At 37.0% G+C, this 26,955-nt stretch overlaps 2 protein-coding genes across 3 annotated transcripts; one reads left to right on the plus strand and one right to left on the minus strand.

Moving 5' to 3' along the window:
• The first annotated feature begins 2,029 nt into the window (after positions 1-2,029).
• On the plus strand, positions 2,030-10,302 carry LOC144433260 (organic cation transporter protein-like). Its single transcript, XM_078121569.1, has 10 exons — positions 2,030-2,404; positions 3,821-3,924; positions 4,940-5,094; positions 5,544-5,715; positions 6,029-6,182; positions 6,580-6,662; positions 7,648-7,868; positions 8,436-8,544; positions 9,515-9,727; positions 10,218-10,302. Exons 1-10 carry the CDS (start codon positions 2,030-2,032, stop codon positions 10,300-10,302), a joined length of 1,671 nt encoding a protein of 556 aa, XP_077977695.1.
• A 1,977-nt stretch (positions 10,303-12,279) lies between these two features.
• On the minus strand, positions 12,280-26,174 carry LOC144432700 (organic cation transporter protein-like). Of its 2 annotated transcripts, none has more exons than XM_078120967.1 (12): positions 26,055-26,174; positions 25,128-25,260; positions 20,690-21,141; positions 19,864-19,967; positions 18,599-18,753; positions 17,961-18,129; positions 17,201-17,354; positions 16,618-16,715; positions 15,726-15,946; positions 14,820-14,934; positions 13,702-13,911; positions 12,280-12,850 (listed from the first exon to the last, which is right to left on the minus strand). In XM_078120967.1, exons 3-12 carry the CDS (start codon positions 21,131-21,133, stop codon positions 12,763-12,765), a joined length of 1,758 nt encoding a protein of 585 aa, XP_077977093.1. In that variant the 5' UTR covers positions 21,134-21,141; positions 25,128-25,260; positions 26,055-26,174; the 3' UTR covers positions 12,280-12,762. The 2 variants fall into 2 exon arrangements, with proteins under 2 accessions (XP_077977093.1, XP_077977092.1); XM_078120966.1 differs by lacking the exon at positions 26,055-26,174 and adding an exon at positions 25,415-25,492.
• Between the last annotated feature and the right edge of the window lie 781 nt (positions 26,175-26,955).

A 26,955-nucleotide genomic window follows, 5' to 3' on the forward strand; every position in this document is an offset into this window, starting at 1 on the left:
GTACATTGCGAATGATAACAATAAGAGGGTTGCCATCGATGGGACTGAAACACTGTACACATAACTGAAAAATGTACTTACAAAAGCCTGTTTAGTACAAGGAAAGTCTACAACAAATGACAAGTCTATACCGTTTTGTGTTTACATTTAATCACTCATATTAATATACTAAATATTGTTTTTAAGATTTTCTTAAATGTTGTGTATAATTTTTGATCTGATGTGAATAGGAATATCATTCCAAATGTTTGCACCTGTGAATGAAATATATAGCAAACTGACAAGAATTCGAGATATGATGTCAGAGTCTCAATCGAATTATATTCACGGTTTTTGACACTTGAATAATCGGACAATGAATATGGTGAATTCAAGTGAACCAGACTGTAAATAAAGAAATCATTTGGCAGACTTTGAAGTCGACATAATTAATCTGTTTGACAGAACTGGAGATCCACAGGTGAAGAGGGGGTGGTTTTCGAATTATTCAGTTTGGACTAAAATTGTATGGTTCAGGTGCATGATGATGTCATTTATAGATATAGTCCCAGTTAAAAACGGTAATAAACAGATGATAATTCATTACTTGATGACTTACTCAAAGTTGATGGGGCTTTTTTTTTTATATTCTTTTCAATAAAACCGATTTAGTAGTCATTTTGATTTAGATTTTTGTCTTCTGTGTGATAGCGATGAGAGAGAGAAAAACCCTGGTGGATGGATAACTACCGTGTGGAACATTTAAAAAAATTGATGTTAACATAATCATGGAAATACAATTAATTAGTTAAAAAAGCGTGGCAGATATAAAATGGCTAATTTTTGTTTAAAGGGAAAGATATAGCTACTTTTATTTGATGATGAAGTACTTAATCAACCTTAAAGTCTTGTAAAGAAGTGCTACTGCACTTAATGTGTGCTCGGCCATTATATTTTGTGTATTTCCTACAAGGGTTTATGGGAAAACATTTCTGATGAATAATTTTTACCCTAACCTGTATGTCAAGTTTTACTTAAAATTGCAGTACAAAAAGTACAATTGGGCTTCTTACAAGATTTCAAATTACATAGGTGCTATTTTATCATATCAATATACGTTTTGTTTCATACAAAAACATTGCTTCAAACTTAGTTTCACATATTTGCACAATCAATGAGTAGTAAACACTATAGACCGCTTTTTCAGATTTTAGGGAAAGTATTGATTGACCGGGAATATTCAGTATTTTGTCTGTGATTGACGAGGGCTACATTAAGATTTAACTCGTATGCTAATAGTTAACATATTTAACATCAACACAAAGAAAGTGTACATTAATACATTCGGTATAATAATATAAAGTACAAACACAGACAAGGAAGACTGTGGTACAAACAAATGAACAATACAAGTAAAACATTAGCAGTCGGCAAGAGATAGTGGTAAATTCATTCCAAGTAAAGCTCATTGAAGATCAGTCGCAGTTATTTGAGATTTGTTACTGCAGGGAATAGGTGTGGGCGAAATCATTCAGTCGAGGTTACCACGGGAATGTTATGACGGGACTGAGGAACGTACCCAACCCCAATATCTAGATTGTCAGCTCAAATTACAAGCTCAGGCAAATTATGAGTTTATTACAGTACGTGCAGTATATGCGAGTTTGTTACCAGCTTATTTGGCTGAGGTATGGATAGCAATTATTTTGGTGTAAGGTACGCTTATTATTTGGAGGTCGAGCGGGTGTTACACCTCATGACCTCATTTACCAGGAATACATCCTTTTGGCTATGATGACAGGTCATCGTGTTCCCTGATTTACGGATGTTCTTTGACCGAGGTCATCAACAATTTCGACATTAATTACAATCTGTATAATCTTGTTTTTCCTGATAAATCTGTTGAATAAATATCTAGTTTTCAAATCTTCTTGCATGTAGTGATTGCCAGTACAAATGACGTAATCAAAAAGACGATTGCTGATAGAGAGATCGGTACTGTTGCACGAACTCATACAGGCACCTGCCAAATTGTCAACCGTCTGAAAACATGAGGTTCGAAGATATTTTGAAATATCTCGGGGAATTTGGACGTTACCAGAAGATTCAGTATGCGTTGATATGTTTGGTAGCCATGCCATGCGCTTATATTAGTCTAGGAAATAGTTTTTTGAGTGCCTCGAGTGACCATTACTGTCGCGTGTATGATAACCAAACGTATGATGCTAACTCGCCTGTCAAAAATTTCACTATACCGTATAGTGTCAACGACAACGGGGAAATCGAATGGTCGCAATGTAAACAGTATAACGTCACTGGTCTGAGTTACACACCCGAGGATCTAGGGAAGAGAGAAGACCAGCTGTCTTGCGATCAGGGATGGGTTTACGATAGGTCAACTTACGAAAGTACGGTCGTACAGGAGGTAGGTCAACTTTGTTATTCAATTAATCATATATTCTTTGTCATGCAACCTTTATTATTGCATTTCTCTGCATACTTGCTCATTACTGTGCTTATCTTTTAAAGTTAACTTCCTTACTTTAATACCCTCCGCCTTTTCAGTGTTTAGCGTTCTCATTTGACACCAATTATTCAGTTCTTCTCAGTTGATTAACAGTTACACGGTTATCTACGGATTAATTGGTCATCAGGGACTGTTTTCTAAAGTAAACACATGAGTTAGCTGTACGTCAGTGGTCAAATGTCACTACTATTGTCATCCTCACTTTGAAACTCAAACGACTAATTATTGTATCCGATGTTACAACAGATCCGCTGTATTTGACTGTTGTCAAACGTAGGTAATACAAATTCTTCACATATGTACTTAGATCACTAGTATACATTTTCTAACTATGGTGGTCTGAGGTTTATATTACAAGTCCGTATAGACGGAGAGTAGTATTTATAACGCTGTAACAGGGTTGCAGCGAGCATTTGTGACAGTGCAAGTTATAACGTTTGTTATTGAATTCTGTAGTAGTAGTTGTTGTTGTTCAAAACTTGTAACAGATCAATGGGAAACGTTGTAAATTGGTTCAATTGTAACGGTAAGCCCGCGCCCGCATAGGGGCCGGGGACACCTGTTTATTCCCTAACGGTTAAAATACACAATTTGAAGAAATTGCAAAATCTCTGTAAATTTATGATCCCATAAGTCTTTCACTTATGTCTTATGGACATAAACAATAGCATAACAAAACAAGTCATGCAGACATCATGTGATCATTGCATGTTGTCATATCTATTCCTAGATGAGATAGCAAGATTGTTCAATTAGGGAGTCTTTGTACAAAGATAACACATTCAAAACTAATTGATCTTTTTATCAGATATTTGATATCATGGGTTTGTAATAACGGCACTATGAAACCTTGACAATTCAATATTGTCAAAACAAGTAGTTCTCCAGGTTCACAGGTAGTCATTGCAGACTTTGTTAACAAAAACACCTTATAAATATTTTGTATTACATACAACGAGATGAACATACACGTCCTATAACGGTTGCTCTTAGGCTGAACGAAACACAAAATTCTAGTGGGAGCTCGTAAGGTTGTGTAAAATGTTGACACTTTACATGTGAAAAATCAGTGTACGAATGGAGTGCAGCCGAGACCCTGGTTTGGACGAACCTGCGTCTGTCTACGTAACTGGTAGTGATTCCACTGTACTATTCAGGTTAACAGTAGCATCACAGATACCGCGACAACGACAGGCTAGGACTTTATCTTGTCATTTTAGATCTGATGACGTAGGTATTCAGATGAAACAGACGAGTAATTTATTTCTGTGCTGTAAGATTAACGAAATAAATCGTTTCTATAATTTGGTTTAGTTTGATTTGGTCTGTGACAAAGATTGGTTGAAGCAACTTTCCAAGTCTATAATCCTGGTTGGGAAGCTGGTCGGATCACTCATCTTCGGTCAGCTATCTGACAGGTATGGTCTAATGCTATCTTATTATCGCTTCAATCAGACAACCCATCAACGCCAAACATGATATGTAATTTGTTGATCGGTTCAACGGGTCAACTAAAATGGGGCAGTGACGACAACCAAGAAAAAGTAAGACCTGTCATTTATAAGGATATAATCATCCAGAGTAAACGCATTTTTTGTTCTTTGGAAGAGGTGTAACACCACTCATAGTTAGTTGAATGCCATATTCTTGCACCCAGCAACTTAAAAAGAAACATCGCATTTGGGCATCGCTTACCAGGCCTAGGAACAACAGTTGCTATATGTGGGGACAACATAATGCATCTGAATGGAAGAAGCAATCAATACCAATAGTCTGTAACTGTGCTTGCATAACATTCCTGTTAGAGTTTCTAGTCCGAGTTCTGCTAGACCCGCGCCCCGGGCTTTCTTCCGATGCGATAAGCGACCGCAATTCTGAGGGCGGAACGCTCGGATGTTCTACCCTCGATTATGCGACCCCCGGGTGCTTGTGTTGTATCGGAAGAAAACACGAAGATCTCAGATCTAGACTAGTTAAGTTAGTAAAAAATCGCAACTATCGAAAACTAAGAAACCCGCACTATTTGAAAGTCTCGACCTATTTGGAGTGATCGAGAATGGACTTCGGCTTTGAAATAATAGAATACACGATTTCATAGCTAATAAATACGAAGTCAATCATGATGAGAACTATCAGCCAAATCTTGTTAACACCAAAAAAATGTACCAGGGTTGCCAACAGTCATGTGCTTCGAACCTACCTTCAAAGTCAATGGAAAATGTATTTCGATAAGATTTGGAATGGCTTATAATACCCCTTTGCGAAATATATACGAAACTTACACTTATCCAAGTATGTGAAATATAATTGTGATCAAACATGTCCAAGTGGGTCACCTCTTGGTTATTTAGTGACAATGCGCCATGGGTTATTTGACTACCAAAGGATAGGGAACACTATATGTGTGTAACAAAATACATCTTGATATTACAGGTTTGGAAGAAAGCCTGTATTCATTGCAGCTATTGCGTGGACTATTTTGGTATCAGCAGGAACGGCATTCTCACCTACGTATTATGTGTTTGCAATTGGTCAATTCTGTATGGGTATCGGGGCGATGGGAATCTTCCTGGTTGGTTTCGTAATTGGTAAGTCATGGCTTTCTTCACTGGCATCTAAGAAAAAAGATAAATATTTGACTATAATGATTGATTGGAATACCCGCTCCAACGACAAATATTATTTTTGAGTAAATAAATGAAATAGTCTGTGTATTTCTAATATTTCCATACTGAAGAGTAATCACGTTTAACATGAATAGAGTCATAAATTTGAATTTGTACGGAGAAGAATAGGTCTTGTGAGGAACTTTAAAATAATATAATGGAGCCGGTGAGATGATCGGCGGTCTGCCTGAGCCTGCCAGCCAGCCAGCCAGCCAGCCAGCCAGCCAGCCTGTCTGTCTGTCTGTCTGTCTGTCTGTCTGTCTGTCTGTCTGTCTGTCTGTCTGTCTGTCTGTCTGTGTCTGTCTGTCTGTCTGTCTGAATAGTTATCTATTTAAATAATTATGCCACTGTTTTGTCATTTTCTATCTTAGGCGTTGAATTAGTTGGACCGACATGGAGAACGTTTGCCGGAATTTTCATAGAGATTTTTTATGCTATTGGGTATATCTCACTGGCTGTTGTTGCTTGGGCCTACCATACCAAATGGCGATACCTAGAAATGACTATTGCCATAGTTTTAGTTCCTTATCTCAGCTACATTTGGTAAGTTTTTGTTAGTTTAATAACAATGATTTGTAATTAACAGTGTGTAGATAATCATTCTGGTAGTCAAATATGATTAAGGCAACCAGAACTCAGGAATATGAATTCTAATGACCACAATACACCATCACTACTACTACTACCACCACCACCACCACCACCATCACCACCACCACCGCCGCCGCCAACACCGTTACCACCACCACCACCACCACCACCACCACCACCACCACCACCGTTACCACCACCACCACCACCACCACCATCCCTCTGCCGTAGACCTTGAGCATTTTTGGCATTTATTACATGATAGGTTTGTTCCAGAATCAATACGATGGTTGGTACAGCAGGGTAAATATGACAAAGCAGAAAAGTTACTGAAGAAAGCAGCCAAAACGAACAAGGTTACTCTACCGGACAATTTATTTGATGAAGAGAAGCACCAACTTGAAAAAGAAATTGAATTGGTAACCTTTAATTTTTGTTCGTGAAGTAATTTAGTTTGTTCTCTTTTTGTTTATATGATTTTTGTTGTTGTTATTTTTGTTGCTGGGGGGGGGGGGTGATGGGGTAACTTAAAATAGTTTCTTAGTATGTGTCATATTAGCCCTTAGCCAATGCTTCCTCTCACGTTATATTTATCTTGCATATAGAGACACGTTTGCGTCCGCATTTCTCTGCTATCAACCCGAATTCTAATATAATACACATGTGACTTTTGGCCAAGAGTAAAAAAATATATGTTTGATACAAAATAAGGTCTTTTTATTGTACTGGAATACTGCGACTTATTTTAACGAGGGGGGGGATATTTGGTATTTATATTACAAATATTGTCTTTGCTATTTAATTTGTAACCAATAGGACAACACAAAGAAGGCTACGTTCTTCGACCTATTTAGAACACCAAATCTGAGAATAAGAACACTAAATATATTCTTCAACTGGTAAGTTAAATTTTTTCTCATGAAATATAGAAATGTACATCCTCACGTATTTCATTTGTCTATTTCCTATGCTTTGTTTATAATTAACATATTGGATAATTTAATTTTCCTTACCTGTATATGAAACATTGTTGATTATATAATACAATCTACTCTAAGCTTTTTTATTTAACTTCTAAATCTTTCTATAGTGTAAATGTATTGATCGCCAAGGTTTGCATTTGTCAGGACACAATTTTTCACGTCAACTATGTACAAGTAGTTTGTCGAGGTTTCACCCATAACATGTATCGTATTAAGTATAGTGCCATTGATGCAAATCTGATAAATCTGTGGCTAAATTAAAGAAGAGAAAAAAAATACTGCTAATATACGTTGTCACAGTATAACCATTGATGGCTGCAGAAATGAAGAGTCATTTTTGAAAGATTTCTAAATATGATGGATTTTCCAACTTGATAACCAACGCATTTCTATTGCCATATGAAAGATTCATAATTTTACGTTATTATCATCAATACATTTCATTTTCGTCTAGCCCAGAGTATGAGTGAAAGTTATACATTGTACATCTTGTGTGCTATATTCTAACTAAAATGGGTAATACAACAGTCACAAAACAAAGATTTAACTAATTAGTCATGCGGCAAAAGAAATGATGACCCAAAATGCAAAGAGGGCGCCCTTGTGGGTCCGTAATTAGTCATTTGTCTACAAGAGGAAATGTGCACATGGTACGTGCTTAATTCTAAGTAATTTTGTGATTGGTTGATAACGAACGATTGATTGGTTGGTTGGTTGGTTGGTTGGTTGGTTGGTTGGGTGGGTGGGTGAGTGAGTGAGTGAGTGAGCGGTTGGTTGGTTGGTTGGTTGGTTGGTTGATTGATTGATTGATTGATTGATTTATTGATTGATTGATCGATTGATTGATTGATTGATTATATTGATAGATTCATTCATTTATGTTCCCACCATCAACAACCAGGTTTGCCAACTGTTTGGTTTACTATGGACTTTCATTCAACACGGACAATCTCGGAGAAAACGACTACATAAACTTTTTCATATCAGGAGCAGTTGAAATTCCTGCATACATCTCCTGTCTCATTTTCATGAAGTATTTCGGACGACGTATATTAGTCTGTGTTTATATGCTGGTAGGGGGACTGGGTCTGTTTGCTACTCTTCTTGTGCCAGATGACGAATGTAAGTCTTGTTTAATACTTACGATTTATATTAATAATTAAGATGATGAGAAAGATGGCATGTTCAGTCATTGCTTGCAAGATATATATGTGTCCTCTTGTCACTCGGATGAATTTGATGTATTGGTAGCTTGAAAAAGTAACGATCCACGGGTTACTAAATGAACTCCCTTCTGTGTCTTTCTTTCTTTCTTTCTTTCTTTCTTTCTTTCTTTCTTTCTTTCTTTCTTTCTTTCTTTCTTTCTTTCTTTCTTTCTTTCTTTCTTTCTTTCTTTCTTTCTTTCTTTCTTTCTATATGCCTATATATTAGTCCATCTCTCCCATTACGGCAGAATGGATAGTGTATGTATGTATACACGAATGAATGAATTAATGAATGAATGAATTGAATAAATGAATGAATGAGAAATCGGAGTACGCTTCTTTACTTTGCCATATTTGTTCTCCTTTGTATAACACGCTTACCGCGCCCCATGACAGTTATTTCGAAAATGCAATGACTGTCAAACAATGCTATTGTTATACAGTAAATACAATGTAAAGATTGAAATATCTTGTTTTCTTACAGCTTTGGAATGGTTGGTCGTTACTCTTGCTATGTTAGGCAAGTTTTGCATTGCTGCATCATACGCCATCATCTACGTCTATGCAGCTGAGTTATTTCCAACACCAGTCAGGTACCTTTAACTTAGTATTTATTCAACACCTACTATTTCGTTTGAACAGACCAGACAACTTAGGTGCGAGATCAATACTTAGATATAGGAAAACAACCTAAATTCTTTTAGTTAGGCCTCAGACCCCCACCCTTTCTTAGTAAAATGATCAACTGTTACATTAATAATTGTTTCAGATAGCACAATTAATCTAGTTCTTTTGTTGACAATGTACTGTACTTTAGAGCCACACATTTATCATAGCGAAAATTCGTCCATTTCTCGATTTGACGACATTTTTAGAAATATTTGTAATGAGGGGTACAAAACAGATCCATTTATAAAAGTAAGCTCGTTTTTGTAGGATGAGAACTAAAATGACTCAACCCCCCCCCCCACTCTAAAGTAAAATAATTTAGTTTTTTATAATTCGTTGTTCACTGAATGTTGATCTCGCCCCTTAGAATGATGACAATGCTTAAATAGTTATAGTAGATAATGCCTTTTTTTTAGAAAATAAAACGAGCTACCGCGAAAGACACTAAAAAGAATCAGAAAACCTGACACTCAAAAACTTGAAGATAGACCAAACAAATGATCATAGTCTAAAGGTTATCCGTGGCTTCGAATATCATCTCAATTCCAGCTTAATAAGGTCCTGACGTGACATTTGAGGTTCAAACGAAATCACCCCCATAGTCGTTAACATCATCCCTTTGTTAATCAATCCCAGAATTCTGTCCAACAATAAGTTAGTGTTTATTGGGGCAGTTACATAATATCTAAATATGGTACATTTTGTGATGTCAGGACGCTACTTGCACATTGTTTACATCATTCCAAGGTTTACTCATATGCATGAACCCTTTCTGGTTCATGATTTGTCATCTTGCTAGACGGAGTGAAGAGCGATCTTGAGATTCGAAGCCACGGATAGTATCTAGACTACGACTACTAAAAGGATTAACATTAACCCTTCTCCCCACTCTAGAAATGTTGGCATGGGAGGTTCATCAATGTCAGCACGTGTAGGCGGAATTCTTTCACCGTACATAATGTTGCTGAGTGACTATGTCTGGGGCCCTCTACCGTACGTCTTGTTCGGTTCGCTATCCATTCTGGCTGGTTTGCTGGTGCTCTTTCTACCTGAAACACGCAACAAGGCCTTACCTGAGACGATCGAGGAGGGAGAAAATTTCGGAACGTAAGTTTGACATACTTATTCGACAAATGAACTTCGATTAAGCTTTGTTTATCTATGACCAACGCGCTAGGCGCGTAAAACGCAAACCATCGTCAGGCCAAAAAAGATAATTGTTTCTGGTCAGCGAGCGCATCACCTAAATACCCTCGCGTCGGTCTTTTTTTCGTGTTTGACAAGCCCATGCAGTCTGCAAATCTAGTGGGAAACACAAAAATAACCCTCCCTACAGTGAAGACAACTGCAGAGCCAATCATGAACAAGGAAATGACATATGCCCAACATACACACTTGCTCTAAAGTACTAAATAAAAAGAACAGTTACTGCCATATATAGTAGATTGCGTGACTGGTTTGTTGAGAATTTAAAAAAAAATCGCGTCGTCGCATCGCTTTAAACAAAATGTCTTGATCAGAAACAATTCTTTTTTTGCCTTATGTTATAATATAACGATATTTAGCTTACACTTTTTTCGCTATATATATGTTTCAGACGGCGTAGCAAGAGCAACCAAGATATTGACACAAAGGAAGTAGAACTGAAAGGAGTTGGTACAGTGAATGGTGGATATGAGTGACATACTCAATATGGACATTACCTACGTTGATTTATTTTGACTTTGAACTTTTTAACTTCGAGTAGCCATATAAAGTATAATTGTGTTTAGGCAACACTTTAGATAAATAAATCATTTTCATTAAAATAACACAACCTTACATTTTTCAATCCCTGTTTACAGTAATATATTTTGCTACTATGAGATTGATAAAATATAGTTTTAAGACTAACATAGCGTCAGCCATTATCCAAGTCACACGCATTCTTTCACTGTTCCAGTTCTATTCCCTGAAGACGGCCATATATGTGTAGCTGAAACGTCGGATATAATGTGATTTCAAATGTACAGAAAAACGGACTTGTTTGCTTTTCAAAATCAAGTGAAAGCTGTACCAACTGTTTATTCATTAGCCAACAAATTCCAATGTCTACAAAACATGAAAATTCGAAGTATTGCTTGTGAACACACCCATGAAATATTCACAAAATATTTTAGCGGGATATCGATGACTTTGGACCTTAGGTTCGGATGTGAGACATGGGTGTGTGTGTGTGTGTGTGTGTGTGTGTGTGTGTGTGTGTGTTTTCAAATAATATCTCTCTGTATGTATGATAACAAACATTTATGTACACAGGAACACTTAATTTCTAAAAGGCTTTGTATTTTAAAGTACCTAGAAAAATAAAGTAACATTTTTACAATTATTTACTGTTAAACATATAGAATTTGGTCGTATAAAGTTGATAGGGGCACAATTCATATGTCTAGCCAGAATCGCATTGGTTAAAATGAAATATTGTCATGAAACACCCTAGCCTAGATCTGTCACTAGAGGGCCCACTACTGGGTCAATCAAAGTGATACGTACCACAGAAACGATACAAACAGCAAATTTAAGGAAGAATAAGAACCAACTGCAGTATCCACCATATATGAATAAAGTGAGTCTAGCTGCTAGACCTTCGGGTTTTGTTCCGATACGATATACGAAAAGCGACCGAAGGTGGAACACCCGGGTGTAGCGATTGTCATCTCGTGTACAGATTTGTGACTTAAACGAGATTACGAGATTGAGGACGAATCTCTTTTTATTTTCTATTGTGCACTTTACAATGATATTTGTCAATATCGTTTCAGCAATACAAGAGGCTCTGTCCGGAATTTTCTTCAACGATACTAGAAAGTTGAATTACATAATGACTAAACATCAAAGACTACTTTCAAAATTTGTTTCAAGAGCCTTCAACAGGAAAGTGTGATGGATGTAGTCTGCTTTATTTTCTTTCTTCAGTGTACATGTTACCTTTATATAGTATACACTGACTCATACAGACAAGTAACTTACTTGTCTGTGACTGACTGACTGACTGACTGACTGACTGACTGACTGACTTGTTAGCCCGTTGCGCAGGGTAATTCCTTGTTTCGACTTGTTTTAGTTACTATTTTCTTATGTGATTACATGTCACTCTAATAAACAATCATACTACTACATCTACGCATTCCAGGGATATAAATAACTGCCAATCAGACAAACTCGTTGACGACAGGGACAAACAGCGGACGATGGCTGATTTTGTCATGCATATTCAATAATGCAACATAAAGATCAATAGAGAAACATTGTCAAAGATTGCCCGACTTAGCTTGACCTGGTGGTGGTGGTGGTGGTGATGATGATGATGATGATGATGATGATGATGATGATGATGATGATGATGATAACGACGACGACGACGATGATGATGCTGATGACAAAACTGATTGATTCAAATCATTTTTAACCTCAGAAACCCTTGAGATTATATGAATAATAATTAAAGCCTTAGTAATAGTGAACTTACCTTATTGAAATCTAGTTTTTGAAGCGACTACGTAGCTTTTGTCTGAATCACTTTACAAACTAGATTCCAATAAAACTAACTTCACTATTACTACATACTATATACAATGGAGTCAAGTATGAATTTTTATTCTACAATTAAAGCCATATTTGGTACACAACAAGAAATGTATCAATTTTTATAAACCAGCTGCACTGAGTGTCAAAGAATCAAATTGAATGTCAACACAAATATGACGAATTGATATCTGAAACGTTTGTTTCTTTATGAGATATTCTCCTCTTCTTTTTTTAGCCACAGGTAACATGATTACCATCTCAAAGCATTTCATTATTCTCTGTATAAAGCATAGATTTTAATATTTAATTATATGATTTTGAAATCAAACGTTATTCCTGTGTGATACATTTGCAATAACTTTATTAGATTTGCATACTATATCAATGTGTAATTAATGAGAACTATTTTGTTTTCGGTTTTGAACTTAGAATGATATGTGTATCACATGTTAGATAAATTGAAGTTATAACTAATTTTCTGATTAATTACTGATAATAATAATAATAATAATAAAATTCCTTTTAGTTTTGACTGGAGTATAATATGGTTGTTCAATCATCAGAATTATCTCCTTCTAAATTGATTTCATAGCCAACTCATTGCAATCATCAGCAACTTTGTATGTATCATTCCCTGCAGAATCGCTGGCTAGCTTTTTCTTCCTGTAAATGATAAGTGCATATTTTGAATAAAAATGAACTGGCAGGCAGGTAGACGGGTGCATGTACAGGTAGATAGGCAGCCCGGCAAGCTGGCAGGCAAGTAGATAGGTATGTATGTATGTATGTAGGTATGTATGTATGTATGTATGTATGTATGTATGTATGTATGTATGTATGTATGTATTTATTTATTTATGTATGTAGTTAAACATGAAAGAGTGTAGTTCTAAAACATGGATCACGCACGACAGATCTCTTTCCAAGTTCAAAGACCTTGTACGATAACAGTCTTCTTGTGGTAAATTGGTACTCTGTTTAATCGTCTTTTATGAGGAAAACAAGTCATACTTTTATTAATAATATTAGATTAGATTTTAAGTAGCGACTTTCCACACTACACCCAAAGCGGTTCGTAAGTATTATCCGTGGCATGCATGGCTCCAATACAACACAATGTCCTAGCATCAACTCCCTGGAAGAATCATTGTAGTCGCGCACTGTACGCGCATAGGATTGACACATTAATACTCAATCTCTATCCTACCAAGTCCCCAATTTTACAGCTGGTTTTGATCGCAAAATCGTGGTTCAAATGTAACCAAAACAGAAGAAATACCAGTGGAAAGGAGGAAAGGACCAGGAAATTTCTTCATATTACTCTTACTTTATTGTGCATTACGTTTCACATATTAACACCACCACCACCACCACCACCACCACCACCACCACCACCACCACCATCACCACCACCACCACCATTTATAACTATTCCTGCCCTTGATATTGAAGATGTAATATATTAGTCTTTTGTTAACAAAGACTATATTATCTTTGACATGAAAGTCTCTTACTTTCCAAAACGTTCTCCTTCTTCCATAGTTTCAGGTAATTTCTTTCCACGAGTTTCTGGTAATGGAAGAATCAGAATCCCAGCAATGATTGCAGCGACACCAAACACTATGGCCGGCAAATTTTTCCAGAGTGATGACATTAGCAATAGCTGTGGTGCTACAATTCCACCAATACGGGCAAACATTGAACAAAGACCCACACCAAGTGATCTATGAATATAAAGAAAAGACCATTAGGTAAAAGCCACTAACACAAGATACGTTTAATAGTCTTGAGGCTATATACGCTGGGTTCGAATCTGAAGATCTTTACTCCTATGCTTAATGAGAAATCATGAACCAACAGTTGTTCATGCAAATGACTAAACCCTGAATTGTTAGAATGACATAAACAGTGCATAGTTAGTGTCACAATAATCATGACAGATATACCACATTTGGACATTTTGTAACACCAGTGATTAATGACAATGACTGTTGTAATGACTATGTATGGATGGCATTATTTGAATTTGTTCATCTTCGCTCCTTATTCAGTCGTGGGGTAATGATATATTTAGATTAAAACCCAACGGATAGCCTTTAAAATAGGTGTTTACCAAACCTACCCGTGCCCAGTTCTTAAGATTGCCATACGAAAGTTGTGCAGCATGTATAAGTATTTGAGATACCATGTCCATAGACAGACATACATTCAGGCACTGCTAAAAGATTTTAACTTTCCCCTTCGAACGGTAAAATGGTTTATAATCTTTATTCTCGTCTGATTGTATAGAGTAACCTGTGGACCTGTCTATAATATTTTCTTCGTTCGCTGTTTAGTGACCACATTTCAGGTCGGTGACATCTGAACGCTGGTGACTGACACCAGTCCATTGGGCGGCTACTACTTGTAAATGGGAAAACTTAAAAAAAAATTGACTCCATTTTCCTTCCCAAAATTTGAAATGAATGACACATTTGAAACATTTACAGATAATAAACAAATAAAATTCCCCAAGGGACCGGTGCCAGTCTGTGTTAAACCCATATGTTTGCGTGATTGTATCAAATATCGTTTTGCAATTTCGAATGTTATGTTTTTGTGAGTGGCCTATCCCAAGATATTAGTATCATACCTGGCAGGAGTGGGGAACAGCTCCGCAGTGTACACATACACCATACCAAATGAACACGTGATGGAAAATTTACTGATCATGGTGATTGTTATTCCAAGCCATAAATATTTCCCACCTGTAAATTCAAAATAAAAACGAGCCGTCAAAAATGTCATTACAAGACAGAAGATGGCGCTTTGTTTATTTTAATATAATGCCGTATTAGGGCTATTAAATTAGTAATTACAGCTTTAGAGAAGGAAAATTCACTTTTAATGTAATTTATGGCCATGGAGTCATGATGGGCGATTGGTTAGCGTGGTCGGCTTAGAATCTTCAGATTGAAGGCCCCATCGACGCCGTTTGTTTCTGAATGGCTAAAGTCCTTGAGCCAATTTTGAACCATGACTGTGCCTCAGTCAACCCAGCTGTATAATTGAGGGCCTGGTAGGATCGAGGTGAATTCTCCAATCCTATGCGCGTATAAAGGCTGCAATTGATTACATGCTCCTTAGGTAGTTGAGGAAGTATAAAGGGTTGTTGTACCGCTACAGATCGGGGCCAGGGGTAATAAAAATTGTAATGCGCTTTGAGCACCCAGACTATGTTGGAAAGCGCTATCTACAAACCAACATTATTTTATTAATTTTAATGTATTATAGTTGAAACTCAATGTTTGAGAAATCGAAAATCGTGTTCATATATCCCTCTTTTTATCTATGTCGTCTCTACTGCCCCCTAGCTCCCTTTCTGTCTATAGTTCTCCTTGGTTATCGGGTTTTCACATGATTTTTCCCTTGTCAGGAACGATAAATGCAAATAATTGTCCCAATGCATTTTTGACCCAGTCATATTCTGTGACGTTCACCTGAATGGCTAAAATTTTACTTCTCTTTAGATGATACGATGGTGAATTAAACTACTCACATGGTGGCACAAACGATGCAGTAATACAAGCAATACCTCCAATCACCATCGTATAAAACATAGACCAGCGTCGTCCCAAACGACGATTATCCATTATGACGATACCAAGGAGATAGGCAGGGACTTCGACAGCACCAGCCAAAAAACAATTGACGAAATCATTCCCTCCAAGGTTAGATGTATTGAAAGACAAACCGTAGTACACCAAAGTATTAGCAATCCTATTGAGACAAAAGGCAATACAACCTAGAGGGCACTCATCAGAGTACATACATCAACCATCAATGAACAGTTAACGTGCCAAACCCATACATTCGTGTAATATATATGCTAACTTGATTTGATATGACAACAACGCTTGTTTTAAAATTCACTATGGGTTGCTATGGCAACCAGGGATCTACACCACATTATATTCGACTGGTCCTTGTTTCATATGTTTATTCAAGTCAAGTTGATATAAGGCCAAGATACTTTTTAGATAAATTATCTTGCTATAAGAAACAGACAAACTAAAAAAAACCTGTTTGACAAACGTCTTGCAAATTTGATATTTATTTAACATTACCAGTGCACCTTCTTGATTGCATAGTTTGTGATACAGATTGTTCGTTGCCTAGCTGATTACACTACATACACGAGAATTGGTTGGAAGCATTTTTTGCTGCTACCAGACCGCCATAAATGTTCTACTCATTAGTTCGACCCGTTCATAGCGAGACGTAGTGGCACACGAGTGCCATGTAATAATGTTCTTCAGTGACTCTTTCAATTCATAACGTCTGTATTAGAAACAGTCTTCTCAGTGAATGGTGTATGCTACGTATTTTTAAGACTGACCCTCTCAAACGTTAACAAATGATTCCCACACTATATACACTGTATTACTCACCAATTGTACACTAAAATAAGTGTCTTCTTTCTCATATTTGGTAATCGGAAAAGTTCGAAAACCAGAAATCTGCTTCCGCTAGCTGTCTCTTCCTTTCTCTGTAGCATTCACAAAGATTGAAATCAATATACAAATTAATATTCTAGAAAGTCTTTGCAAAACATATATCAAAGTTTTGACCATACGCGTCACCTTGTCCAAGGCAGTCAAAAGTACAACAGAATTTCATTTCGAACTAAATGGTTTCGGATATCAAAAGCAACGACCCTAGAGTTATTGAAGGTGTGTCATTAATCTGAATGTTATCATATATATGAGCTTACTTTACACATTAATCAAACTTTTATCTGGCCTGTTTATTTGATGATCTAGAATGTTGATCCGTTATGTAACTTCTGAAACTCCTGAATTACCATCATGGCTTTTGTTCCAGCTCAGTTTATTAGTATTATCATGTTTTGGCTTGGGATTATTGTTGACCTTTCACCTCCAATCGCAAGGTCCTCATGCTAAGAATGGAAACTCACATTGTATTATCAAATATATATAGTATCGTTCAAGAATAAAATCGACTTTACAATACCCGTTGTTCATCTTCAATACTTGGTTTCCATGATTCATCAAAGATATCCTCGGGTAGGACCACTTTATTTACAGTAGCGAATTTCTCTATTATCTTTAAGGCTTTCCTATCTTTACCTGCAGATAACAACCATCTTGGAGACTCTGGTATGACCCTTTAAGAGGTGAATAGGGAAAATTAACAATTCATCATTAATATTCAGTATTGTATCCAAAATATGCATAACTTTAGGTTCACAGTGGGAATATGTATTGAAATGGTATTCTAGTGCAAATGGCTTCCTATTTTTATCATCATTATCGTAAAATATATTATTTGGTCTCCAATATTATAAATTAAGTATAAAATGCGTACACAGCACTATGTAATCGTTTATATACTGCCATCAGTGATTTGCTTAGCCCTTGTCACGAGGCCAAAGATCGACATCTAAAAAGACAATCTAGCTCATAGCAGAGTGATAGACAAATAACAGAATTTGAAAGAGGTTGCAACTTTGAGTCTTGTTGTCAAATTGGATATGTCATTTAATGGAGAGTACATCTAGCTCCCGTAGTCACCTTTGTGTCAGGTTTGCATGATAACCGCCATTGCATGCCACAGATATGACTGTCTATTGACGTGCGGGTGCAGGCACACTGACAGACGGACGGACTATAACGGGAGCCAGTCTCGGGTGGGGCTAAAAGAATATATTGGTAATTTCGGCAATCGATGTCTTTAGAACACGAACAGATAAACTGCTCCATATAATACTTACCACCAGTACGACACAAACAATATAGAAGGTACAGTAAGGACCAACTGCAGTATCCACCATGTACGAATAAAATATGCAAACAAGGCTAATAACATATAGCCTATACCAAAGAATACATTATACACCATTCCACAAATGGTTCGTTTGGATGGTCCAACCAGTTCAGTAACTATGAGGAAAAAAAGTTACTATTTCACTATAATAGTAAGCATTACAAGACTTTGAATCAATAAATACCATTGTGAGGTCACCGGAAGGTCACCGGCCAGGGAATGTATAACTATCTGGGGACTTCAACTGTCTGAAACTAATTATAGTTTTTACCAAAGTATTCTGACATGAACAAGGCCACTAGGCCATCAATATAATGCATCAAGACCAGGTTTTATTAGAGTCTGGTCTGCTTCTTTCTCTTTTAATTTTTGAATTCATCATGGTAAAATATGGCTTGTCCAGTTAGTTGTCTATCTGAAGTTGTATAAAATTAAATGTTCATCCAGGTTTGCGTCATAACGGTGAAAATGTTACATGTAAAAAGACATAATCATACAGACATACTAATTATGTAAATTTGCCTTTCAATAATGTTTAGCATATGATTAACATATTTCAGTTTACAATATAATATAATGACTCACCTAAAACAAACCCAGCTAGATAAGTTCCATACATGTTAGCTCCAGTTAAAAATCGACAGAATGCAAATATGGCATAGTTTGGTGAAAATGCTTCGATGATTCCAACTATTGTCACTAAGACAATGGAGACTATCAAACCTGGAATGCGACCAAACCTGGATGTACGCAAAAGGAAACACTTCGTTTTGTGCAGAATTGTTAAAAGGAAAACCCAGTCAGGATATATCTGCCTTCAGTACATTTTAGTTATTACTACTATTAACTTACATGCGATTTTGGGTAATAACATAGTACCTGGGTTGACTTACTTAATTACTACTACTTTCATTCAGCCAATGTGGTATTATTTGTTCCTTGTTGCGATGAATTCGGAAGGAAACTTTGTTGTCAGTATAACATTTCCAAGGTGTGTTATTTTCATTTCACAATGTAGCTATCGCCACGTGCACTTCACGTCCACAATTGTTACTCGCAGCGTTGTATTTTGGAATTTTCTTGCAAGATTTATGGGAACAATTAATTCCGGTGATGACATCGCAAGTAACCTAGTTGTCTTTAAGATCTATGTATTTGTCAAGACAAAGGGATAGTGGTAAATTCGTGTAATGCATATCCAGGTGACATGGTTGCAGATTGGATTGTTTAAAACCTCTATAAAATATCCGAGCAAAAGATTTGAAAATCTGAGGACATGTTTTGATATTAAGTAAACACCTTAAATACTATACACTTAATTCTTCGAATTTATCAGGAATATCTATCAAAGGAGTAATAAAATTTTGATATCGTGTTAATTGTTCTACCTGAAACCTTTCTAATCAGTGGATGATCGCGAATTACAACCTGCACTTAAGTCTAAAGAAAACTGTTTGGTTCCGGTATAGCGACCCCCACTTAGGTTTTTTACTGCCGATCCTAAACTTTTCTTTTTGAAGTCTCGTGAGAAATAGTGGATGCGGAAACTGACATCAAGTTAAAAAGACAATTTAAAACTGTTCTTCCAATCTGTAATGGCTGTAGATCGGATGGGAAGAAACCAATAACACATAGACCATATGGAAAACAGCGGGACACAGAACTACCTGAACTAGACACTCACGCTTGACCAAAATATATCAACAAAATCTACCTACCCCACCTATTCTAAAATTAAGCGTATTCGAAACCACACATTTTTAAAGGTCTAATGGGCAATCGTTGATGGTCACAGTAGTTACATTGTAACTGTTGACTGAAAGAAAATGTTCACAAAATGATATTCTTACTTGTCCAATACGATTCCATAGAAGATTGACCCGACCAGCAAACCAGCCATGTAGCAAGAATTAGCCAACGCCGTTAGGTATGATCTATCACATACCAGATCAAACTTTGAAAAAAGGCAATTCACATACAAAATTGGGATGTAAATACAGAAATAAACAAGACTATTTTTTAAATTACTTGTCGTGTCATCAACAAAGTTAGGCATACACACTTGGTAGAAAATATATTTTGACGTTGGAATTCAAAACATGGCACTCTCAACATTGATCAAATATTATTTCATAATTATGTTGATCAGACATCTTCAACAAAACATTATGCAATTACATTCTGAATAACATATGGAAATAAAATTAGCACCCCAAGCCAACGAAACACACCAATGAACGGTACAAGACACCATGGCCCAGCCCAGACCAGCCCAACGCAACGTAACGCAACACAACACAACACAACAAAACACAATACAGCACAGCACAGCACAACAACAACACAACACAACACAACACAACACAACACAACACAACACAACAACACAGCACAAAACATCACAATACAGCACAGTACAGCTTAGCACAACACAACACAACACAACACAACACAACACAACACAACAAAACACAACGCAACAACACAACACAGCACAGCACATCACAATATAGCACAGCAAAGTACAGCTTAGCACTACACAACACAACACAACACAACACAACACAACACAACACTTCACTTCACTTCCCCAGTTCACTTAGAATAACACAATAAACTGTGCTTGGAATGTAACAGAGCATTATATGTACAGAATAATATATAAATATCACATACCTCATGCGAGACTGTGGACGTATACTGCGATGTATCGTACTCCCATCCATATTCACAAGTAAGTTTGGTGCTGTTATAAAAGTAACTCGTGTCTTTTTCAACCGAATAGATTATAGCACCATTAAAGCTGACATTGAAACGTTGACATTGACTAAACGTAGATATCGGACCACATCCTATATCCGTCGTTTCTCTAGGAATGGTGATGTTTTTAACCAAGTCTGTACAGCTGGCAGTAGTGAAGTTACCAAGGCAAACTTGTTTACTTATTTCGTCTACGTTTGGTACTTTACACCAGAAGTCAGTCCCAGCAAAGAAGAATACTGGTACTATGGCGTAGTAGGCAGCAGGAATGGATATCATGCCAAGCAGAATATAGACCCGCTTCTGATAAGTTCCAAATTCTCCCAACAGATATTTCAAAACGTCGTCAAACTGCAACATTTTCACAACTGAAAAGAGAATATGAAACACTTTTAGCTTTACCGTCACAGTACAGTGTGCATCAAAACAATATTTCTGTCATCAGGGCATTTTCCTAAGGTGGAACGTGCAAAACATAGACACGTGATACCCCCCTCTCCCAATGTCCATCCGGGAACTGGATTACAAGCCACATAGAATAACAAGCCATTTCTACTAAATAATGCATACTTACATGTTCGCCAAAATAGGATGATATATTAACCAATATATATTTATGTGAACTTAAGCCCTAATTTTCGAATCTTACAGTCTTTAAATATAATACAAATTTTCATCACTGGAGTTAGAAGGATTACATGGGATGATTCGTTTGACCACTAAAGAAAAATATCCACTACGTTAAAATTGGTTTTGTTGATACACGAGCCAGATATAAATATAACACACGTACTAAATAGAAACGGAATTCGAAAGTTACAGTATGCAGATAAGCCAAGTGATATGCTTAAATGCAAATTTATATGTTAATAACTATTAAACAGATGAAAGCAAGCCGGTTGTACATGCACCACACCCCGGTCCTTTGCCCCCCCCCCCCTCCCTCAGTTGATGGAAAGTGTTTTTTAGAATCTTTAGTTTTACTCGTTATAATTTCTCAATTATCTCACTATCCATTCTCTAATCTTACATAAATAATGAATGCTGAATAAATGGTTTCATTTAACGTCGATAATACTTGAAAACCATGTAAATGGTAATTCACACATGTCTTTTACTATTATAGAGATTTATGTCGGCATGACAACAGTAAATGACATATGTTAGCCTTAACATAAAACACAACTAATATATTTCTCAACCATAGTGCAAGTTTAGTATTCTAGTGCCGTATTTAGGGTCAAGGGATAATTTAGGGTCACATTACGATATGGGCCAATATTTCTATGTTTATTTTAGATTCCATGTAAATCAGACAGGTGGATATTTATAATTTTGAACAATTAAGTAATGTGACAGTAATACGCAGACTATGACGTCCAGATATTATAAGTGAACCCGTTATATGTAAAACAAAAATATATGTTTGAAAATATGCAAGGATTTGCTATGTACTGCCATTTTTGCTGGTCAAACTAAATTTGAACTCGTTAGCATAGAGCTTTATTTCCAATTGTTAGTTAAAATACCATTTGTATGTACAATACGTTTACTTATGTGGAAATATGAACTCGGTCGCTTGACCAAACTCTAGTCTCTGTACAATGGAATATCATTCACAAATGTCTCAGTGCAACGCAGACAGGTAGTAGGTATCCTAGCAGACTGACAGTACATTACATCATCTCCCTATCCCCATCCCCCGCGTCACCAACTCGACGATGATAGTACACTAGACTAGACAAAAGAATGCTGCAGAAGCAGAATTGTATAAGTTTGTTGATAGTACGCTTTGTATCTCCCATTATACCTCCATGGTCCTCCATGTATCAACTGTTACAGTAGCACATGTAATATTCAATGTACAACAGTTGTTGGAGTAACATGATGCATCACGGGTACGTAGACCCAGCTACCATCACCTGCACTTGTACGCTGATATCAATGCATGGTTTGTGTAATTCAATCTAGGAAATACCAGGTGCAGCCAACGAAACTGTTCGTTCAAAAAGCTGTTCGTACACGATTTTTCAGTCGGAGGGGATTTTTTGAATTGCTCAGTGGGAGGGAGATACAGGCCAGTGTTTCAGTGGGGAAACATTTTTTTAGTTGAGTGGGCAAGGGGAGAAGGTAAAAGTATGGACAATAGGTCATAATTCGAGTATTCGTGTATGCTGACGTGAGGAAAGGGGAGACTGATGAAGATATTTCTGGGTACGTAGTGGGTAGAAGGCAAACGGATCCAGTGGATGGGCACATACGAACAGCTTTCACTTTCCTCTTTAACCGTCAATATAAGTAGAAAGTATGTTAACATAGTCAATTAACATATTTTTTGTTTTTTCAAAAATAAAGGAGAAAATTGCCTCGTTGGCTGCACCTAAATACCAATTGTAGAGTAAATAGGAACACTGTATGAAGAGGTATAGGTACATTGTACTCAAACGTACGCTATACCGAACTGGTGGGAATTTGTGTGGGTGGATTCATCGACAGTGTAGGATATTTACAACCACACAGGTCACATCAGCTTAATGTCCCGGGGTTATGCTCACAAAGGTAAAAACGAAAGAGTGTTTTGATTCATCAAACAACAAAACAAGTCTGTCTTGCGTATTCACTGTACCATGGCATATTCACAAAAGCTGGCCATGGTCAGGAAAAAAGGGTAAAGTATTTAATGCCAAATTTATTGATATAAAATTAAGACTATTTCTGCAAGTATTTTGAGCACATGGTGACATTCTAACAGATAAGGGATGAACAGAGTGACGTCTAGAATTTGTAGATAGTCCATCAAGTAATTAAAAACTGAACGCGTTTACTTTTTGCAAAATCGGTTGAAATTGTCCGCTTATTTTTCAATCTGTGTAGTCGATAGCGACAACACCGTCCCGGGCTTCTTGCTCACGTATACGGACAATAGCTACAGTCAAAGCCATGAGTCTCGTAACTCTAACATCAATCTTTATTTACATATCGATTTTTTTCTCGTGAAACGTGAGACTTGCCATAATTTACCACTGATGACTCCTAAAACTGGCAATAGGTTGTGATGTCATCAGCCATGTTAATGGAAAAAACATGATGCGTTTGACAGTCGCTAGAAATTCACGATGTACGATGTCAAACTACGAACCAAAAGTGTTTTCAGAGTACTATTAAACATAAACCTGATGATCGCATAAAACATCGCGACCACTTTATCAAAATGTATAGTACGATAATAGTATAGTAATAATAATGATAAAAATGTTAGGTTCTTATAAAGTGCTTTCCCACACCATGCTCAAAGCGCTTTACAATTATTACCCCTGGCTCAGATCAGAATGGCACAACGGCCCTTTAGTCTTCCTCAACTCCCCGGGAGCATACAATCCATTGCAGCCATTTCAGCGCATAGGATTAAAGCCTTCGCATATTGCAACCTACATCCTACCAGGTCCCCAATTATACAGCTGGGTTGACTGAGGCACAGTCGTGGTTCAAATCTTGCCCAAGGACTTTAGCCACTCAGAACCAAACAAGAGGCAGAGACAGGGCTCGAACCTGCAACCTGTAGATTCCAAGCCGGTCACGCTAACCATTTACCCATCATGACTCCACGTGGAGTACACATGGAAAATGCATTCAGCATGCAGTATAGCGTCAGTTCACACAAGTTTGTACTTTTCTTCATTTTTGCATGAATAAGTAACTTGTCTGTGTTACTTATATGTGTTTTTTGTAAATAGTGGAGTATTTGTCACTTTTGTAATTAATGGTCGTCTTCATTGTTCTTTTCCCAAAGAGATTAGTGTAGAGTAATGTCCATTTTTATGTAGTTATGTGTGAAGCAGCTTCATTGACACAACATCGCAAGTGTGTATCCTTTGTGAATATATACAAACTCAGGGCACTCAGATGTTAAAAAAGGGTGCGGTGACTCTGTTACTATGTTCAGGGAGAACATTGGTACCGTGTGAGTGAACACATTCATGAAATTATAAAAGACTCGCCCTCGGCTGACGTCCGTGACCTCCATCAATTAGGGTGACCGTTGTTGTATAGGCTACCCTGCAAAGTAAATTGCCAACAGCAGTTTTGGGTATACAACACAAATAATCAAAATGTATTATGCCAACTTCTGATTTACCTACATTTTACACTCGAAAGCAATTCTTCTGTGAATTGAATATGCGCCTGTACTCACTACGCAATGCAGTTATTTTCTTTAACACCGTGTGTACCGTTTCCAAAGGCAAAAACGGTTGAGCAAGTCACGTGGCGTGAGAGGTTTTGAACCTTGACCTAGCTTCGAACACATAGATTGAAGTATATTTTTCAAGGACTGAAACCCAGTGTAAATACTTACATATTTCTGTTTAGTTCCGCTGTACTTGATCCGTTTTCTTTCTAGGCACTGCCGCTGTATGTATTGCATAGAAGTTGTAAACCTGGAAACCCGAACGCGTGCTTCAGTGTTACCTTCACCTGAATACAATCACCTGCGAAGAAAAACATGAACAGTTCATTAACATAACTTACAGTTGTGCAGTTTGATTACTGTGTATATATCCGGGGAACTTCACGGCTCGAATTAAGTCTTGTTCATAGTTATACGACTTAATGTAGTTTCGTTACAAAACAAATAAGACATACCTCAATTACAGGAAGCAGGAAGGATATACAGTAGGGGGTGTTAATGTAATCGTGACCCAGTCTCAGCTCAGGTAGCTACTGGCTAGACTGACAATAAAACGGTGACCATCTGATGAACCTAACATTTGATGTTTTCAGATGCAAATTATGTGTTCGATTACGGGTGGTGGCCGTTTCCATTTGTGCAAGTATAAGCACGCAAGTACTTAGTTACTTGCATCGATCAAAACAACAAAAATTAGCAGAGAACAAAACTGCATTGTAGCAATAACAGCTGGCTGTTCGTGGCAGAGTGTGTATCGTTATTCAGATATCATGTTGTACAACAGGTTAAAATTTGGCATTTGAAATGGTTGAGTTCGAAGTTATAAAGATATATCTTCATGGATAAGTTTGAGTGGAGCGAACCGCGTTCGTGTCATGTGCTCGCCTCATCGAAGGCTAAATCGACTTGAAAGTTGACTATTGATACTTGACATTGTCAAAACTATAACATTATATTAGCGGTTCATACAATAGTTTGCTATGCAATGGTGGTACAAACATTACGTCGATATGTCTGAAAATGATCGGGACCAAAGTCTCGGCATTAGAAGGATCGTGTTACCATTTCACTGTTTGGAAGAAATAACAACCTTACCTTCATGGTTCCAATGGATCTTATTGTACATGAATTACGAGTATTGTGTATACGGCATACCCCCAGCATGGTTGCTCATAGCATGTATATTTGTAGTTGAAAACAAATGCAGTGTCCTCATGTCACCTACGATGTCACATGACCTAATACTAATCGCTGGGGAAGGCGGGGCTTAATAAGAGCATAGATATGGTTTGAAGGTCTAAGTCTGAAAAGCTATGAGCGTTTTAACAATTATTTTCTCCATAAAGAGTCAGTCAGGGGAAGGGGTTTGTGTCATATCGATCATTGATCTTTCTTGCGTACGCGTACGCTAACTGGGAGGGAGTCATGGGTAATTTGCTTTTGTTCATTAGTGAAATGGGCACAACCTACTAACCTCTTTCCTAGTTGAGCCCACCGTCGCCACCCCCATATTATGTTTATATTAAATACTGTATATAGAAGTGCGTGTAATTTCACACAGCTTAAATGTACCTATTAATTTTCACAGCCCGACATACATATATATATATTATTATTATTGGGCCTAAAAAATTGTTTGTTCCGGTTACCGACCCCACCTAGTTTTTCACCCCGATCCTAAACTTCTTTTTTACATATTCGAGAAAAAAAGAGAGTAATAAAATGGCGAAAATTGTGAAGTCTCGCAAGGAATAGTGGATGTGGAAACTTCCATCAACTTAAATAGAGAATATAAACTATTCTTCCAATCTGTAATGGCTGTACATCTGATGAGAAGAAACCAATAACACAGAGACTATATGGAAAACAATGGAAAACATAACTACCTGACCTAGAAACTCACATATGAAAAAAATATATATATTAAAATAAAATAAACCATCTACCTACCTACCTAGTAACCTACCTACCGCTGCATCTATGAGGCACCTGGCTA

This window comes from Glandiceps talaboti, chromosome 3 (genome assembly GCF_964340395.1).
Source record: "Glandiceps talaboti chromosome 3, keGlaTala1.1, whole genome shotgun sequence".
Classification (NCBI taxonomy): domain Eukaryota; kingdom Metazoa; phylum Hemichordata; class Enteropneusta; family Spengelidae; genus Glandiceps; species Glandiceps talaboti.